The 19,962-nt window shown below is 42.4% G+C and overlaps 1 protein-coding gene across 1 annotated transcript; it reads right to left on the bottom strand.

Annotated features, from left to right (window-relative positions):
* Window positions 1-1,134: 1,134 nt before the first annotated feature.
* LOC120032443 (zinc finger matrin-type protein 4-like) lies at window positions 1,135-19,432 on the bottom strand. The gene is made up of 4 exons (XM_038978547.1): window positions 19,406-19,432; window positions 6,093-6,258; window positions 5,740-5,982; window positions 1,135-1,229 (listed from the first exon to the last, which is right to left on the bottom strand). The coding sequence occupies exons 1-4, from the start codon at window positions 19,430-19,432 to the stop codon at window positions 1,135-1,137; spliced, it is 531 nt and encodes a 176-aa protein (XP_038834475.1).
* Between the last annotated feature and the right edge of the window lie 530 nt (window positions 19,433-19,962).

Below are 19,962 nucleotides of genomic sequence, written 5' to 3'. Positions count from 1 at the left end.
TTCTATTACACTAAGAATCATTCTATTACACTATTACACTAAGAATCATTCTATTACACTAAGAATCATTATATTACACTATTACACTAAGAATCATTCTATTACACTATTACACTAAGAATCATTCTATTACACTAAGAATCATTCTATTACACTAAGAATCATTCTATTACACTAAGAATCATTATATTACACTATTACACTAAGAACCATTCTATTACACTAAGAATCATTATATTACACTATTACACTAAGAATCATTATATTACACTAAGAATCATTCTATTACACTAAGAATCATTATATTACACTATTACACTAAGAATCATTCTATTACACTAAGAACCATTATATTACACTAAGAATCATTCTATTACACTAAGAATCATTATATTACACTAAGAATCATTATATTACACTAAGAATCATTATATTACACTAAGAATCATTCTATTACACTAAGAATCATTATATTACACTAAGAATCATTATATTACACTAAGAATCATTCTATTACATTAAGAACCATCATATTACACTTAGAATCATTCTATTACACTAAGAATCATTCAATTACACCCCCAGAGAGAGATACATGTAAGTATGACTTGGAGAGACAAAAGAGAGAGAGAGAGAGATGAGAGAAGAGAGAGAGAGGAGAGAGAGAAGAGGGAGAGAAACTAACAATGTTCTGCTTTAAAAAAGAAAGAATGATCTGATTAAAGTCAGAAATTGAGAAATACGCAGCTCGTTAACCAAGCCTCCTAATTGGATCAAGAACATTTACTTATTACATTTTTCACGATTCATAAGATTAATAACAATAACAACTACAATTTGCTCTCAACTTGGGATGCATCCCCAAAGGCACCCTATTCCCCCAATGGCACCCTATTCCCTATATAGTGCACTTCTTTTGACCAGGGCTTAGGGGGCTTTGGTCAAATGTAGTGCACTATAATGGGGAATAGGGTGCCATGCCATTTAGGGCACAATACCAGTGTGGTTACAAAGAGAAAGGAGAGAGGAATTGGCTGAGGCAGATTACATTAGGGGGTGGGGGTTAGATGTCAGGATTACAGGTAAAGATAGAGGTATAGACCGACCAACTGACTGACAGATAGACAGACTCACTCACTTGTTTTGGTGTCTGGAGCCCTGGAGATGTGCGTAGTACTGTTCTATTGAGTTCAGAGTGACATCACACACACTGTAACTGCTCCTCAAACCTGGAGGTACACAGGAACACACAATGGAACTGAATCAAATGATTGGAACTTGATCACAATGGAACCAAATCAAATGATTGGAAATTGATCACAATGGAACCAAATCAAATGATTGGAAATGGATCACAATGGAACTGAATCAAATGATTGGAACTTGATCACAATGGAACTGAATCAAATGATTGGAAATGGATCACAATGGAACTGAATCAAATGATTGGAACTTGATCACAATGGAACTGAATAAAATGATTGGAAATGGATCACAATGGAACTGAATCAAATGATTGGAACTTGATCACAATGGAACTGAATCAAATGATTGGTACACCTGTCTCCTGTGGACACGTCCTGGACTCCTGTGATATGATCTCTGTCTAATCATACAGGGCCGGCCAGAACTAATCAGTTGGACGGGCATTTGATTTCCATTGGGGGCAACTTGGTTCCACAGGACCTCCTATGTGTGAACTCTTGAGTGTAATTTAACTGTATACATGTATTCCCTTTTTAATGTGGCATGAACACAATCTGATTGTCAAACAAATCACTTCAAAAAGTAGGTTACCTTCACACTTTCGTCCAATATAATCCCACCATCCGAACAGTGCACTGTGCACCCGCCACCTTTCCTTCAATTGCAGTGGTGCAGTGCTATGTTTTTAGGTGAGGGAGCGCAAAATATACTTTTTTAAACGACATCCTAATTTCTCAATTAAAGTTTGTACAGACAGATGTCATTGTAGAACAGGCCTATGTGTAACGGATGTGAAATGGCTAGCTAGTTAGCGGGTACGCGCTAGTAGCATTTCAATCAGTTACGTCACTTGCTCTGAGACCTATAAGTAGTGTTGCCCCTTGCTCTGCAAGAGCCGTGGCCTTTGTGGAGCGATGGGTAACGACGCTTCGTGGGCGACCGTTGTTGATGTGTGCAGAGGGTCCCTGGTTCGCGCCCGTGTCGGGGCGAGGGGACGTACTAAAGTTATACTGTTACATTGATGCTGTTGACCCGGATCACTGGTTGCTGCGGAAAAGGAGGAGGTTAAAAGGGGGGTGAGTGTAACGGATGTGAAATGGCTAGCTAGTTAGCGGGTACGCGCTAGTAGCATTTCAATCAGTTACGTCACTTGCTCTGAGACCTATAAGTAGTGTTGCCCCTTGCTCTGCAAGAGCCGCGGCCTTTGTGGAGCGATGGGTAACGACGCTTCGTGGGTGTCAGTTGTTGATGTGTGCAGAGGGTCCCTGGTTTGCGCCCGTGTCGGGGCGAGGGGACGTACTAAAGTTATACTGTTACATATGCATAACATTTATCTTCAAATTTCAACGTCTGCCGATGCCAACACATATTGTCTCAAGGACATGTGCTATTTTTATGTTACCCTCAAACACCAAGTTAGGCATACCTCATTTCAAAATAGGCCATCATCACTGTCACGTGTTAATTCACTCAGGAAAAAGCGCCTGATATTATATAAGAACGGCTAATAGTTAGTTAACACCATCTGCTTTAATTCACTCAGGAAACAGGGCCTAATATCATATAAGAACGTCTAATAGTAGGTCAACGCGGTCGGGAGCACAGGGACATGCCTGAGGGTCGTTTTGGCCTACCAAGAATAGTCAACTTGACCAGCCATAATACAGCAAGCAGGAATGAGTTGACGGAGAATCCACTCATCAGGGAGACTCTCACTCTATCACTGCAATGTCCCGCGCGAGGATGCGCGCGCCAAAAAGGACAACAGGTCTCTCCGCGACGCACATAGCAACCGTCTACCTGCTTCTCTACCAAAAACATTTCAGACAAGTCGCACCGCGCTGTGGACGGTCAGAAAAGGAAAGGTGGAGCAGAGAGGGAGAGAATTAAAAAGAGAAAGGCTCTTGCCACAGACGCAGCTAAATGCTGCAAAATAAGCAACATGTTCGCTAGTAAGGGACCAGGTCAGTCAAAAACACTAGCTAAAAAACACGACACCCAGCACGGCTAGCTAAGTAGCCTAGCTAATAATAGTGACACAACGGCCGGTTATATCATAGCAATGAGTGCAACATAGCGATCATAATATGACATTGAAGGCAATATGTTTCAACTAGTAAAAAATGGTAAACCTGGACTATGGACTTGCCAGCATTGGGTCATGACTCATGCCACATAAGCTAGGGTAAGTGCACATACACTGTACAACGAAACAGGCTACAGTAAAGTAACCATGAACGTAACACAGTAGCCTGTGTGACACAGCACAGGCAATGACAAAGATCATTAGCGCCATTAGTACCAGCATTACAAGTTACTACAATAAGACCGCTCTTAATTATTTCCAGAGCTGTATTAATGTAGCCTACTGATACACTAATGATAGTGAGTATGACAATAAGAGTATTTTCTTTGCAAAGGTGGAGAAGGAAGCAGCACTAGAGCTTCAGGTGCTCCTGCAGAACTGGAGATGGTGGTCAGTTCAGAGTCAGACCCAGAGCAGGAACCTTCAGGTACAACTTAAGATCACAAACCTAAACATGTAGGCTATGATTTTAGATTAATATGTTCTTTATTTATGAGATTATCAGTAGGACTGTAATCGGAGGGCATACAATTGATAACTGCACAAGTAATACACGTTTAAGTTTAGGTTATTTACAATGTCAATCTCATTCTGCAGAGCAACCAGATGTGCAGAGAGAGAGAGGTTCAGAGCCCAGTACAGGGAAAATAGAAAGGGACAGCGAAAGCACTGAAAATCCATTTGATTATTTTGCCCATCCTCAGTCCAAGGATTTTGACTTCTTTTTTCAGTACCACCCAAATCAAACCCCTCAAAGAGTCATTCCCAATATTTTCCACTCCAAAGATGGCACAAACAGAAAATGGCTGACATACAATGCAGTAACTCACTCCTTGTTCTGCTCAGTTTGTCTTGCATTCGCAAAACCTTCAGCCAGTGATAGTGCATTTGTCAAAGGAGGCATGCAGGTCTGGAAACATGCCCATCAGAGAGTACAGGAACATGAGTGAAGCAAGACCCATAGAGAAAGTGCAGAAGCCTTTTTCCCCAGAGCCAGCAAAGCAGACATCTGTACCCTTCTGAGGGATAAGCAAATGTCAGTTCAACGAGACCAGGTCACAAAGAGGAGGCAGGTCATGGAACGTGTGATTGATGTAGTTAAAGTTATTGGTAAATGTGGGCTCAGGTACAGAGGACACAGACATGAATCTGCATATAACTTTGGAAACATGGCTGTCAATCATGGCAAGTTTCTTGAGCTTATATTGTTGCTAAGCAAATATGATGTCAACTCAGTGTTCAGATAGGCTACTTGCTGATCAGTCCCAAATGTTTGTAATGTGGATAACTTTCTTCCCAGATGAACATAGTGGCCAAATGTATAATTAGTTTGGTACCCGTTACATCAACAAATAGGGTTAGCCTACAAAATTTGCAGTCTGGTGGTTTGCGTGGACAGGGTGGCCTGGGATGGAGTCAAATTCTGGCCTGAATTATTATTTCAGTCCGCCTCTGGTTAACACCATCTGCTTTAATTCACTCAGGAAACAGAGCTTAATATCATATAAGAACAGCTAACAGTTAACACCATCTGCTTTAATGATAATTCTTCACATTTTACAGGTGTCACGGCCGTTAAAAGAAGAGGACCAAGGTGCAGCGTGGTGAGCATACATTTTCCTTTTATTCATAAAAATGACGCCGAACAAAACAATAAACACTACAAAAACAAACCGTGAGGCTAAAGGCTATGTGCCCTAAACAAAGTCAACTTCCCACCAAGACAGGTAAAAAAAAGGGCTACCTAAGTATGGTTCTCAATCAGAGACAACGATAGACAGCTGCCTCTGATTGAGAACCACACCCGGCCAAACACAAAGAAATAGAAAACATAGAACATAGAATACCCACCCCAACTCACACCCCGACCAAACCAAAATAGAGACATAAAAAGGATCTCTAAGGTCAGGGCGTGACAAGTGAAATGTCCAAACTGCACGTCAATCATTTGATGTCAATCAGTTTCATTAGATCTTCTTGAATGACTGTTTCCTGAGTGAATTAAAGCAGATGGCATTAACCTACTATTAGCCGTTCTTATATGATATCAGACGCTGTTTCGCTCCGATGCTTTATCTGAGATTTATTTGTCTCTGTCGGCGTGCATGTAGGTCAAATAAATCATCTATATTTAAATATTTTATTTGGACGGTCAAGGAGGTACGGTAGGGTATGGTAGGGTGGGCCACGCCTCCTAAAGCCACCATAACACCGGTCCTGTAATCATACTTTATATAATCTTAGACCCTGAGCCTAGCTACACCTGCCATAACCTTTGACCCTAGTTTGACCTCTAATCTCCCAAACCTCTAACCTCTAACAGCTGATCTCTAACATGTGTTCTGCTTCATATCCAAATTATCAGTCAGTTGTTCCAGAAGTCGTGCCCTGGCTGCATCCCTGACCCCTGACCTCTAATCCCTGACCTCTAACCCCTGACCTCTAACCTGTGTTCTGGTTGCTGTCCAGGTTATCAGCTAGTTGTTCCAGTAGTTGTCTCCTGGCTGCGTTCCGCCGGTGCTTCTTCCCCTCGTAGTGCTGCTGGGCCATCGCTGGGTTGTTGAACCATGCCCCACACAGGAAGCACGACCTACACGCTGTGTTGCCATTGGTCACTAGCCAGGTAATTGGAGGGGCTGGGGGAGGTGGCATTGGCAGAGGGGGCGTGTTGGATGGACAGGGGGAGCAGTCTGTGACACAGGAAACAGGAAATAAGGAGTGCGTATTCATGAAACGTGTTTATTAAGGAAAGTGTGTGTGTGTATTGGAAAACGTGCGTGTGTGTGTGTGTGTGTGTTACCTGTGGGAGGGGTAGTAGAAATAGTAGGTGAGGAGCCCAACACTAGTTTGACGCTCTTAGCATGGGTCTTTCCTTGGTAGTGGGACTGGGCCACTATGGCTGAGGTAAAGAACATGTTACACAGACTACAACACTTGTTACCATCCACAGCTGTCTCCTCACTATCCTGGAGGAGAAAGAGAGAGGAGCGAGAGAGGAGAGAGAATGAGAGAGGTGTGTGTGTGTGTGTGAGAGAGATTCAACCTTCCCAATTCATTGCAGAGATCAAAGGAAGCTGAGTTTTATCTGCAGACCCACAGGACTGCTGGACCAGTGCCCCCCATGGGGACAGAGCGCTTTGAATGTACACACACACACACACTGCACGTACAAAGAGTTTCCCTAGCAGAGGAAGAGGTACCATTCTGTCTGACTGACTGTTAGTTGGCCTAGCAGAGGAAGAGGTACCATTCTGTCTGACTGACTGTTAGTTGGCCTAGCAGAGGAAGAGGTACCATTCTGTCTGACTGACTGTTAGTTGGCCTAGCAGAGGAAGAGGTACCATTCTGTCTGACTGACTGTTAGTTGGCCTAGCAGAGGAAGAGGAAGAGGTACTATTCTGTCTGACTGACTGTTAGTTGGCCTAGCAGAGGAAGAGGTACCATTCTGTCTGACTGACTGTTAGTTGGCCTAGCAGAGGAAGAGGTACCATTCTGTCTGACTGACTGTTAGTTGGCCTAGCAGAGGAAGAGGTACCATTCTGTCTGACTGACTGTTGGTTGACCTAGCAGAGGAAGAGGTACCATTCTATCTGACTGACTGTTAGTTGGCCTAGCAGAGGAAGAGGTAGAGAGAGAAAAGGCATGCGAGAAAGACACAAACACTGACACATACAGACAGACGTACAGCGTTGTCAGGTCTCACTCACTGAAGGACAAGAAACAAGACAAAGGACATTCCTACATTCAGATCCTATCATGTTGACGATCGCTAGCTATGGTTTTTAACACTTTCCCCGCTAGTCAGGTTGGCCTAATGTTGCATTTCTGGCCTTTTGTATTATTCATGGCGGGGGCATTTCATCAGTACATTTATGGAAAGAATGCATGCAAAGTTATGTAGCATTCGATGCATGTCAGATCCACATGGGTAAATTGTAAGATTAAAATAATGCATAATTGCCATTATTGTAAAGTAGTCTTGCATCATTTAAAAAGGGAATTGAATACCTATATAACAATGCAGTACATTACAGACCCATATGCATGTGTGGATTGAAATGCAAGGGAAATATCAGGATTTTCACATCATTAAACTAACACATGATACATCTATTATATGACCGACACTGTTTCATAGCAGCCTGGTTGCAAGTCTCTGTAATGTTACAAGGAGTGGAATGTTCGCTAAACAGACTACAGCCCAGACTAGTTCCATACATGACATACGCACGATTTTCATAGCTTTGGGTGTCCAGAAGATAATTGAGTTCACAACTTTCTCCAAATGCAGATAAATGCTGGCTGCTAGCTAACATCAAGTAAGTTAGGTACCGGTGTTGTGCCGAAAATCCCCCTTCTAATTTCCTTCATTTCGTGGCTCAAGTCAAATACTTTATATAGAAGAAACTTCACGTCAGGTTAGGCAACAGAAATTAATAATTAATGTATGTGTGTTATATTAAACATAGAGGGAGTAAAATGTTGGCAAGCAATAAACATTTCAGAACAACTATGTCTGAAATATTATCCTTACACTTTCCAAAATACTCGTTGAATAAGACATGGGAGAGATGACGAATTTTGGGAAAGAGATTTATTTATAGACTAACACAAAAATCAGTAGCGGATTTAGGTACAAGCGACATGGGCAGCTGCCCAGGGGCATGTTGCCCGGGGCAACACGGGGCGCTGAAGGGGGGTTCGCCCAGGGCGCCATACAAGCTAGAACCGCCACATACACTTGAAACAAATAGCCAAACCGAAAACTGCCGACAAAAATGCTTTCTGCTACTAAGATCAGTGAAATGTAGGCTAAACTGACAAAGGAGTGAAGAGCAGAAATGTCAACTAGCAAGCAAGTCGCACTATGAAGAACGCGAAGGGGGGGAGATTTTCGGCCCAACACCTGTCCCGAAGCAAATGCTACGTATGTATTATAGGTATAACATATACTTTATGTATTTCACCGAAAATCCCTCATATTTATTATAATTAATTGTTTTAAGGTTATTTTGAGATGTGTTACACTACTTTCAAGAGTGAACTATTGTTTTGTATTTCTTTTCTAAATTGTGTTAATGCTGTGAGGTCATCAACGGTAGCCATGCTTTTACTCCTCGGTTTGCTCAGAGCGTGAAGAGGACAGGTATGTGTTATGTACGCTCCGGTCTTATGAATGTACATGTTCGCAAATGTCCACAAATGTACAAAAAAAGACTATCGAAAATTATATCGTAATTGATTTAGTGTTGCGCTACTGTTTTTAGGAATATATATATTAGTGTTAATGGGGATAATGTTCGAGTGCAACTTTGATAGCAACTTTGCAAGGCTTGCCCGGCCACCGTTACCTTTGCGGGAGAGGGTCTCAGGTGCAGACAGCGTGAGTTTTCTGACAGGAATTCTGTTCTCTTTTGTCTTTTATCAGGCAAATATACTTGTGTATGGCAGTCCAGAAGGCAGCATCAACCTTTGCTTTGGTTTTGTATCCATTCCATGCAGGTATGTTGTGAAATGTGACGATTTGATATTTCATGTTTCATGTGCTAATTAGTTAGCTGTTCATTTTGTTACTTGTCTGGGCATGTCAAAAATGGCGTTGTTGCCTCATTAGTATACCTCCGGTATAATGCTACAATAGTACACTAAGAAATATTTAGCATTTATTAGCAAATGATTTATGTACAACATTTATAAAATCAAATGTAAGTGTTGAAATAATGACCATGTACATTTTGTACAATACATTTTTTGTTGACGTGAGTTAGCTCTGAGCGTGATGAAGAGAGGCTAATACACGTGCTTCTACACCTGCATTGCTTGCTGTTTGGGGTTTTAGGCTGGGTTTCTGTACAGCACTTTGATATATCAGCTGGTGTAAGAATGGCTATATAAATACATTTGATTTGATATACTTGTGTATGGGAGTCCAGACAGCAGCATCAATCTTTGTTTTGTATTTGTATCCATCCCATGCAGTCACTAAAAGTGAGACAACCATCAGAATTGTGTCCAGAGACTTGTCTTCCACCTACACCTCACCAGAACACAATGCAGAAAGGTACAGTACCTGTACAGTGCCTTTAACACGTGCATGATAGGGAGATGACGCCAGAGATTGCATTGCATTACAACTTATCTTTTTTACCCTCTCTTTCCCCCTCTCCTTTCTCTCTTCCCTCTAACCTCTCTTTCTCTCTCCATCCCGTTTTCTATCTTCCTCTTTTTCTCTCCTTTTTCTCTCCCTCCCTTTTTTCTCTTCCTTTCTCACTCTCCTCTCTTTTCTCTCAATCCTTCTCTTCTCTTTCTTTTCTCTATTTTCTCTTTACTCTCACTTCTCACTTTTCTCTCTCTTCTCTCTTTCTATCGCTCTCCTTTCTCTAATTTTTCTCTTTCTATCGCTCTCCTTTCTCTAATTTTTCTCTTTCTATCGCTCTCCTTTCTCTCTCATTTTTCTCTTTCTATCGCTCTCCTTTCTCTTTCATTTATCTCTTTCTATCCCTTTCTCCTTTCTCTCTCCTTTCTTTCTCTCCTTTTTCTCTTTTCTCTCCTCTTTTCTATCTTTCTCCTTTCTCTCAAATTCATTTTTTTCTAATTCAAGCTGCTTTATTGGCATGTTAAACATTGTGTCAATATTGCCAAAGCAACAATGTATACAATATACATTGTAATACAATTATAAAAAATAACAAATACATTTACATTTAAGTCATTTAGCAGACGCTCTTATCCAGAGCGACTTACAAGTTGGTGCATTCACCTTATGATGTCCAGTGGAACAACCACTTTACAATAGTGCATCTAACTCTAAGGGGGGGGGGGGGGGGGGTTAGAAGGATTACTTTATCCTATCCTAGGTATTCCTTAAAGAGGTGGGGTTTCAGGTGTCTCCGGAAGGTGGTGATTGATTCCGCTGACCTGGCGTCGTGGGGGAGTTTGTTCCACCATTGGGGTGCCAGAGCAGCGAACAGTTTTGACTGGGCTGAGCGGGAGCTGTACTTCCTCAGAGGTAGGGAGGCGAGCAGGCCAGAGGTGGTTGAACGCAGTGCCCTTGTTTGGGTGTAGGGCCTGATCAGAGCCTGAAGGTACGGAGGTGCCGTTCCCCTCACAGCTCCGTAGGCAAGCACCATGGTCTTGTAGCGGATGCGAGCTTCAACTGGAAGCCAGTGGAGAGAGCGGAGGAGCGGGGTGACGTGAGAGAACTTGGGAAGGTTGAACACCAGACGGGCTGCGGCGTTCTGGATGAGTTGTAGGGGTTTAATCGCACAGGCAGGGAGCCCAGCCAACAGCGAGTTGCAGTAATCCAGACGGGAGATGACAAGTACCTGGATTAGGACCTGCGCCGCTTCCTGTGTGAGGCAGGGTCGTACTCTGCGAATAGTAAATTTAAATAGTAATATAAAATGGTAGTAAATGATAATATAAAATTAAATACAAAAATAACAACAATAAAATGGTAAGTCAATAGTAGAAATGTAATAAATATAAAAAGCTAAACATGGAAATGAAACTATAACTAACTTATAACTAAATAACTGTCATCTTCACCATTACATCAGTACTACAACTACCATTATCATTACTACTACTACTACTACCACCATCATCATCATTGCCACTACTACTACTACTACTACTACCACCATCATCATCATTGCCACTACTACTACTACTACTACTACCACCATCATCATTACTACTACTACCACCACCATCATTACTACTACTACTACGACCACCACCACCATCATCATTACTACTACTACTACCACCACCATCATCATTACTACTACTACCACCACCATCATCATTACTACTACTACCACCACCACCATCATCATTACTACTACTACCACCACCATCATTACTACTACCACCACCATCATCATTACTACTACTACCACCATCATCATTACTACTACCACCACCATCATTACTACTACTACTACCACCTCCACCATCATCATTACTACTACTACTACTACCACCACCACCACCATCATTACTACTACTACCATCATCATTACTACTACTACTACCACCACCACCATCATCATTACTACTACTACCACCACCATCATTACTACTACTACCACCACCACCACCATCATCATTACTACTACCACCACCACCATCATCATTACTACTACTACTACCACCACCACCATCATCATTACTACTACTACTACCACCACCATCATCATTACTACTACTACTACTACCACCACCACCATCATCATTACTACTACTACCACCATCATCATTACTACTACCACCACCATCATTACTACTACTACTACCACCACCACCATCATCATTACTACTACTACTACCACCACCACCATCATCATTACTACTACTACTACCACCACCACCATCATCATTACTACTACTACTACCACCACCACCATCATCATTACTACTACTACCATCATCATTACTACTACTACTACTACTACTACCATCATCATTACTACTACTACTACTACTACTACCACCACCACCACCATCATCATTACTACTACTACCACCACCATCATTACTACTACTACTACCACCACCACCACCATCATCATCATTACTACTACCACCACCATCATCATTACTACTACTACTACCACCACCATCATCATTACTACTACTACTACCACCACCACCATCATCACTACTACTACTACCACCACCATCATCATTACTACTACTACTACCACCACCATCATCACTACTACTACTACCACCACCATCATCATTACTACCACTACCACCACCATCATCATCATTACTACTACTACTACCACCATCATTACTACTACTACTACTACTACTACCACCATCGTCATTACTACTACTACTACTACCATCATCATTACTAATACTACTACTACTACTACTACCACTACTACCACCATCATCATTACTACTACTACTACCACCACCATCATCATTACTACTACCACCACCATCATTACTACAACTACCATAATCACCATTACTACTACCATCATCACCCTACTACCACCATCATTACTACTACCACCATCACTAAACTGCTACCATTACCATCACCCTACTACCACCACCATTACTACTACCACATCACTAAACTGATATCATTACCATCACCCTACTACCACCATCATCACTACTACCACCATCACTAAACTGCTACCATTACCATCACCCTACTACCACCATCACTAAACTGATATCATTACCATCACCCTACTACCACCATCATTACTACTACCACCATCACCACTACTACCACCATCACTACTACTACCACCATCATTACTACTACCACCACCATCACTAAACTGATATCATTACCATCACCCTACTACCACCATCACTAAACTGATATCATTACCATCATCCTACTACCACCGTCACTACTACTACCACCATCATTACTACTACCACCATCACTACTACTACCTTCACCATCACTAAACTGATATCATTACCACCACCCTACTACCACCATCATTACTACTACCACCATCACTAAACTGAAATCAATACCATCACTACTACTACCACCATCACTACTACTACCACCATCACTACTACTACCACCATCATTACTACTACCACCATCATTACTACTACCACCATCATTACTACTACCACTACTACCACCACCATCATCATCATTACTACTACTACCACCACCATCATCATCATCATTACTACTACTACTACCACCACCATCATCATCATTACTACTACTACTACCACCACCATTACTACTACTACTACTACTACTACCACCATCATCATTACTACTACTACTACTACTACCACCATCATCATTACTACTACTACTACTACCATCATCATTACTAATACTACTACTACCACTACTACCACCATCATCATTACTACTACTACTACCACCACCATCATCATTACTACTACTACTACTACCACCACCATCATTACTACAACTACCATAATCACCATTACTACTACCATCATCACCATTACTACTACCACCATCATTACTACTACCACCATCACTAAACTGCTACCATTACCATCACCCTACTACCACCACCATTACTACTACCACCATCACTACTACTACCATAATCACCATTACTACTACTACCACCACCATTACTACTACCACCATCATTACTACTACCACCATCACTAAACTGATATCATTACCATCACCCTACTACCACCATCATCACTACTACTACCACCATCACTACTACTACCACAATCACTACTACTACCACCATCACTACTACTACCACCATCACTAAACTGATATCATTACCATCACCCTACTACCCTTACCACTATTTGGAATGATAAACAACAATAATAATAGTAACAACAATAATAGTTTACTATAATAGTTTACAGTATTCTATTGTTTACTATGCAGATGTTATTTTTCAGTTTCCCTCAGGCTATGGCAGGTAAATACATATTTAGCTGCAAGAGGAGCCGTTGCTCCTTTGCCTATGAGTATTTTTAGTTTTTCCTCTGGGTTTAATTATTTAAAATTTGGAATAAATGTAGTAATTTCTGTGAACAATGAATCTCTTGGTGAGGAACATTTCTCACAGTAAAGGTGAGAGAAGAACCAAATCATCAGCATATAGCAGGTATTTTACCTCTGTGTCAAATAGTGTGAGTCCTGGGGCTGGAGAATGGTCCAACATGTCTGCTAATTCATTGATATAAATGTAGAAAAGATTTGGACTTAAACTCCAGCCTTGTCTCACACCTCGACGTTGTGAAAATAATTATGTTCTTTGGTTTTTGATTTTTATTGCACACTTGTTTCCTGTGTACATACATTTTATTAAGCCATACACCTTACCACCATGCCCACTTTAGAGAATTGTTTAGAATAGCCCTTCGTGCCAAATAGATTCAAATGCTTTTTTAAAGTCAATAAATCAAGCAAAGATTTTGCCACCTTTTTTGGTGGTGTAATGTCTGCTTCCAACTCACACTCTCAAACACATAGATCCCCTGAACGCATCTCACTCTCACCTGAATTCTGATCACCTGTTCACACACCTGTATGTCATTTACACACAATATTTAATTCAGTTCATTGTGAGGTATTGTTTGTTTTTGTCCACATTCTATTCGGAGCTCTGTTTATTTCCATATTAGTCCACCAGTGTATCGTAGTTTTTGGCCATCCTCACTAACAATGTTTTTTTGCCTATTTCCTGCATGTACTTTTGCCTATCAGATTTCCTGTCATCCACCTCTTTCCTGATCTCCCGGACTACGTTATTAGCCTTTTCCCTGCCTGTACTGTTACCTTTTTGGATTCCCTGTGTATGACCTTCTGCTTGTCCCTGGACTAGAGGTCGACCGATTAATCGGAATGGCCGATTTCAAGTTTTCATAACAATCGGTAATCAACATTTTTGGACACCGATCATGGCCGATTACATTGCACTGCACGAGGAGACTGCGTGGCAGGCTGACTACCTGTTATGCGAGTGCAGCAAGGAGCCAAGGTAAGGTGCTAGCTAGCATTAAATTTATCTTATTAAAAACAATCTTAACATAATCACTAGTTAACTACACATGGTTGATGATAATACTAGTTTATCTAGCTTGTCCTGCGTTGCATATAATCGATGCGGTGCCTATTAATTTATCATTGAATCACAGCCTACTTCGCCAAATGAGTGATTTAACAAGCGCATTCGCAAAAAAAGCACTGTCGTTGCACCAATGTGTACCTAACCATGAACATCAACGCCTTTCTTAAAATCAATACACAAGTATATATTTTTAAACCTGCATATTTAGTTCATATTGCCTGTTAACATGAATTTCTTTTAACTAGGGAAATTGTGTCACTTCTCTTGCGTTCTGTGCAACAGAGTTAGGGTATATGCAGCAGTTTGGGCCGCCTGGCTCGTTGCGAACTGTGAAGACTATTTCTTCCTAACAAAGTCAGCCAACTTCGCAAAACAGGGGATGATTTAACAAAACCACATTTGCAAAAAAAGCACAATCGTAACCATAAACATCAATGCCTTTCTTAAAATCAATACACAGAAGTATATATTTTTAAACCTGCATATTAGGTAAATGGCAGAGATTGGTGGAGTCAGGTAGGAGACCTGAGCCAACTCCCCGTGCTTACAGTGGCGAGAGAGTGACCGGGCATGCGCCGTGTTATGCGGTGAAGCGCACGGTGTCCCCAGTGCGCACGCATAGCCCGGTGCGCTACATCGCAGCTCCTCGCATCGGCCGGGCTAGAGTGGGCATCGAGCCAGGAGGGCTGATGCCGGCTCAGTGCATCTGGCCTCCAGTGCGTCTCCTCGGCCCGGGTTATACTGCACCAGCCTTACGCACGGTGTCCCCGGTTCGCCAGCACAGCCCAGTGCGGCCTGTTCCAACTCCCCGCACTTGCCGGGCTACAGGGGGTATCCAGCCAGGACGAGTTGTGTTAGCTCTGCGCTTGAGACCGCCAGTGCGCCTCCACGGCCCAGTGTATCCGGTGCCTCGGCTAAGGAGGAGGCCTCCTGCATGTCTCCCCAGCTTGGTGGTGCCTGTGCTAAGCCCTAACCCTCCTGCATGTCTCCCCAGCCTGGGGAGTCCTGTGCCTGCTGCCAGGGCCAGGCCTCCAGTGATGATCCATGGCAAGAAGCCTCCAGTGATGATCCATGGCACGAAGCCTCCAGTGATTGTTAACTCGAAATGACACAACGACAAGGTTCCAGTCCCTTGACAGCTCTGTTCCCTGCAAAAATCCAGATTTGATGTCTATGGAATTAAGTTTCCATTTTTTCTGGCAGATCACTGACATCAGCAATCTGAGTGACTCTGAGGCGCATGTCGGTGAGTCTTTTGGGAGTTCTTTAGCAGCCAGCTCCTCAAAACCTCTAGCCACTAGACGTGCTTTGGGCACTATTCCAGTTAAGGATTCTTTAAGGGTACACACCCACCTTGTTGAGACGCACTTTTGGCCAATGTCTTTGACTTCCTCAAACACTCCATTTTTCCTCCAATTACTGAGCTCATCTAGCTTAGCTGAGTCAAATGACACGTCCTTTGTTTCAAGTACATCATCATTTTAAATGTCATTCTGTTTTTCTCGATTTTCCATTGATTCAATTCTGATATTATCTACAAGTGACAGGTCAGCTGACCCTGTTGTACCAGAAAGTGTAGCTGGTTCAGAGTACTGCAAGTTGTACCAGTTCTTGTGTTTAACTTTTCCTGCTCGTCCAATGACGGTTGCTGTATGTGGAATACCACTTTCTCTGTCCATGTATTTAACAGTTTGTCCTGTTTTCAGATTGGAACAACCATGTTCTCTTAACACATATGGCTGTTGTTGAATGTTTTCCTCATTTGAACGCTCAATAGTATTACCTGTGGCATGGTTAAAGGTCTCTGCTCCATTTCCTGTGTCAGTTTCAGTGTCCATATCATTGGATGTGACATCTGGTAGGTTTGTGTCTGTTACTGTGTCCTTTTTGTCATTTTCATTAGGAGACTGATTCTCAGCTACAGCCCCTCTATCTTGTTGATCATTTACTTTCCGCAATCTTGAGTGATGCACCCTGACAATCATGCCTTCGTGCCTCACAAATATCACCACACCATCTTGACCAATGACTACTCCCGGTCCTTTCCACTCTTGACAGTCAACTCGTTTGTAGTACACTTTGTTTCCAGTTTCGTACTTCTCATCATCATTATTCCCTGAACTGCTGAGTATCTTCTGAAGTCTGTCAACTGTATCATGTCCAAACTGTTTGTAAAGCTTTTGCAATACTTTGTGTTTTTCTTTAGTGCTCATGTTCTCTGTGACTGTCAGAATCTCCATGTGCTCTGTGTCTGTCAGAATCTCATTTTTGCATGGACTCTGTGAGATGTCTTTGTCTAAAATGTTTACACAATAGTGGCCTGAGGTAGTAAGTTCAAGAGTCACTGGTTGTTTAAACATCACTGCCTTGTCATTTTTTATGTCTAGTACAGCCTCTGCCTTCTTGAGGGAAGCTTTGCTTAATAGTAAGGGGATATCTGTAGGGACCACCTCTGTTTCAATGTGACACTTAGTCTGACCAATTTTTGCTGGTATCTTAACTCTTGGTAGAATGGACAATTCTCCCATCTCCAAATTTGAAAGCTCTTTTGCTTGGTGTGTCAATCATATTTTGTACTTCTTTCATATTTAGTTCACTGACATAGCAATCAAGCCATTTTGCACCACACACTGTCCGTGTACATGCAGTATCAATAACAGCAGATCCTAAGGATTCAACTATAAAAATCTCAGTATCAGATTCATTTGAAAACAGTGTAATGTTACACTGCTCTATCTCTGTGTTTACATTTTCCTCTGTTAGTTTAACTTGTTCATTTTTATGAGGACAGTCTTTAACCCAATGGTAAGTGCTTTGACAAATTGCACATTTCGATCTCCTTCCATATGTGTCCAGTGGAGTTGTGCCGGGAAATGGCGCCCTCTTCTGGTTGTCTTGAGAACGTGACTTGTTGGCGCCTTTTCTGTGCTGCTCGGTGTAATATGCTGCGTCACTCACTTGCATTCCATCTGTTATTGGCGCGACAGACGTCTTCTCACCAAATATTATTTTTAGTGCTGACTTCATAGATGCAAAAGTCAGCACAGTACAAGCAGTCAAAGCCAACTGTTTCTCCCTACCATCTAGACAAGCAGTGTCTAGCAACTTGAAAGCTAACACTGCATCTGGGAGAACCATGTCGTACTTGCGCATTCTATTGTACCTCTGTTCGAAATCAATGATGTAGTCCGCCATTGCAACCGAAATATCTCTCGTAACACTGTCAAAGTTTGAATATGCCTCGTAGGCACGGTCTTTCTCTTCTTTAAGAAATACAGAATCCAGTGCTGTGATCAAAGTTCCCATACCGTCATCCTTGTTCAAATCCTCAACGGATATTTCCAGTGCTGTATCTCTCGCTCTTCCCTCGAGCGATAATACCACCGCAAGTGCTTGCTTTTTCGCGTCCAGATTAGTAACGCGTGTCCAGATTCCCAGTTCATTTTCCCAACTTTCGTACGACCTCTTCTCGTCGAAGCGAGGTGGCACGTTGTAGTTAGAAACCATCCTCTGCTACCAATGTTAACTCGAAATGACACAACGACAAGGTTCCAGTTTAACAAAGTTTACTCTACTATATGAACACACTACAAGGTAGCCATTACACTCAAGGCTAGGTCCAACAACGACCAGACTTCCTGCGCATGCGCACTCTTGACTGAGTGATAGCCCCGTAATAACAGAAATATAGGGATACTTAAAACATGAACTTAACAGTGATGATCCATGGCATGAAGCCTCCAGTGATGATCCATGGCACGAAGCCTCCAGTGATGATCCATGGCACGAAGCCTCCAGTGATGATCCATGGCACGAAGCCTCCAGTGATGATCCATGGCCCGAAGCCTCCAGTGATGATCCATGGCACGAAGCCTCCAGTGAGGATCCATGGCACGAAGCCTCCAGTGAGGAGTTATGGCACGAGGCCTCCAACGAAGGCCGTCAGTCCGGAGCCTCCAGCGACGCCCTCTAGTCCGGAGCCTCCAGCAACGTGTTCGTATTTATTAAAAGTATTATGCATACTTACCACGCTGCACCTTGGTCCTCTTCTCCTTCTCCCGACAACGTTCGTTACAATGGCACATATTGCACTTTAACTTTCTTCTCCAACACTTTGTTTTTGCATTATTTAAACCAAATTGATCATGTTTCATTGTTTATTTGAGGCTAAATTGATTTGATTGATGTATTATATTAAGTTAAAATAAAAGTGTTCATTCAGTATTGTTGTAATTGTCATTATTACAAATAAATAAATACAATTTTAAAAAATTGGCTGATTTAATTTGTATCATCGGTATCAGTTTTGAAAAATCCTAATCGGTCAACCTCTACCCTGGACCCTGCTACCTGCCTCCTCCTGTGGTCCTTTACTAAATAAACACCTCCTGCGCTTGAAACCAGCTCTCTGTCTCCCATCATACTCATTCCAGAATACCTCAGCTACATCTAACCCGACAGGAGTAATTAATCGATGAACTCTGCGACCTCTTTCGCCAGTCCATTCCTGTTTCACCGATACCAGGTGCCACAGCCTCCTCTCATTCATCTCTCCATATCCATGCCTAATAAATACGATGTCAAGGATTTCTCATGCAGTGTAACCTGTACATAGACCATCACCCCGCTGACTTCACCTCTGTCAAAGACAGAGTGGACTTCGTCATCTCCCTACTCACAGACAAAGCTCTGGATTGGGGCACAGTCCTGTGGGCCGCTCAAAGTTCTGAACTGTCCTCTGAATCCAGTTTCCACGCCCTCTTCAAGGAGGTGTTCGACCATTCGGCTTCAGGTCGTCACACCGGGGACCTGTTATGTGAGCTGCGACAGGGATCATCGCTCCACCACTGAGTATGCCCTTGAGTTTCGCACCATGGCTGCCGGCAGTGGATGGAGTGACCCAGCGCTCTTTACAGTCTACCGGAGGGGTTTTAATCGGAGTTACAGACCAAACTGGCCTGCAGAGGAGATTTAACTGACCTAAACCAATACATCCGGATGTCCACATCCAATGGTAACCTACTGGTGGACCGCAGACCTATATAGTCGCCCATGGCCTGCGAGTCTTCCACGCCCTTC

Source organism: Salvelinus namaycush, chromosome 39 (genome assembly GCF_016432855.1).
Source record: "Salvelinus namaycush isolate Seneca chromosome 39, SaNama_1.0, whole genome shotgun sequence".
Lineage (NCBI taxonomy): Eukaryota > Metazoa > Chordata > Actinopteri > Salmoniformes > Salmonidae > Salvelinus > Salvelinus namaycush.
This window is presented reverse-complemented; position numbering and strand designations above follow the sequence as displayed.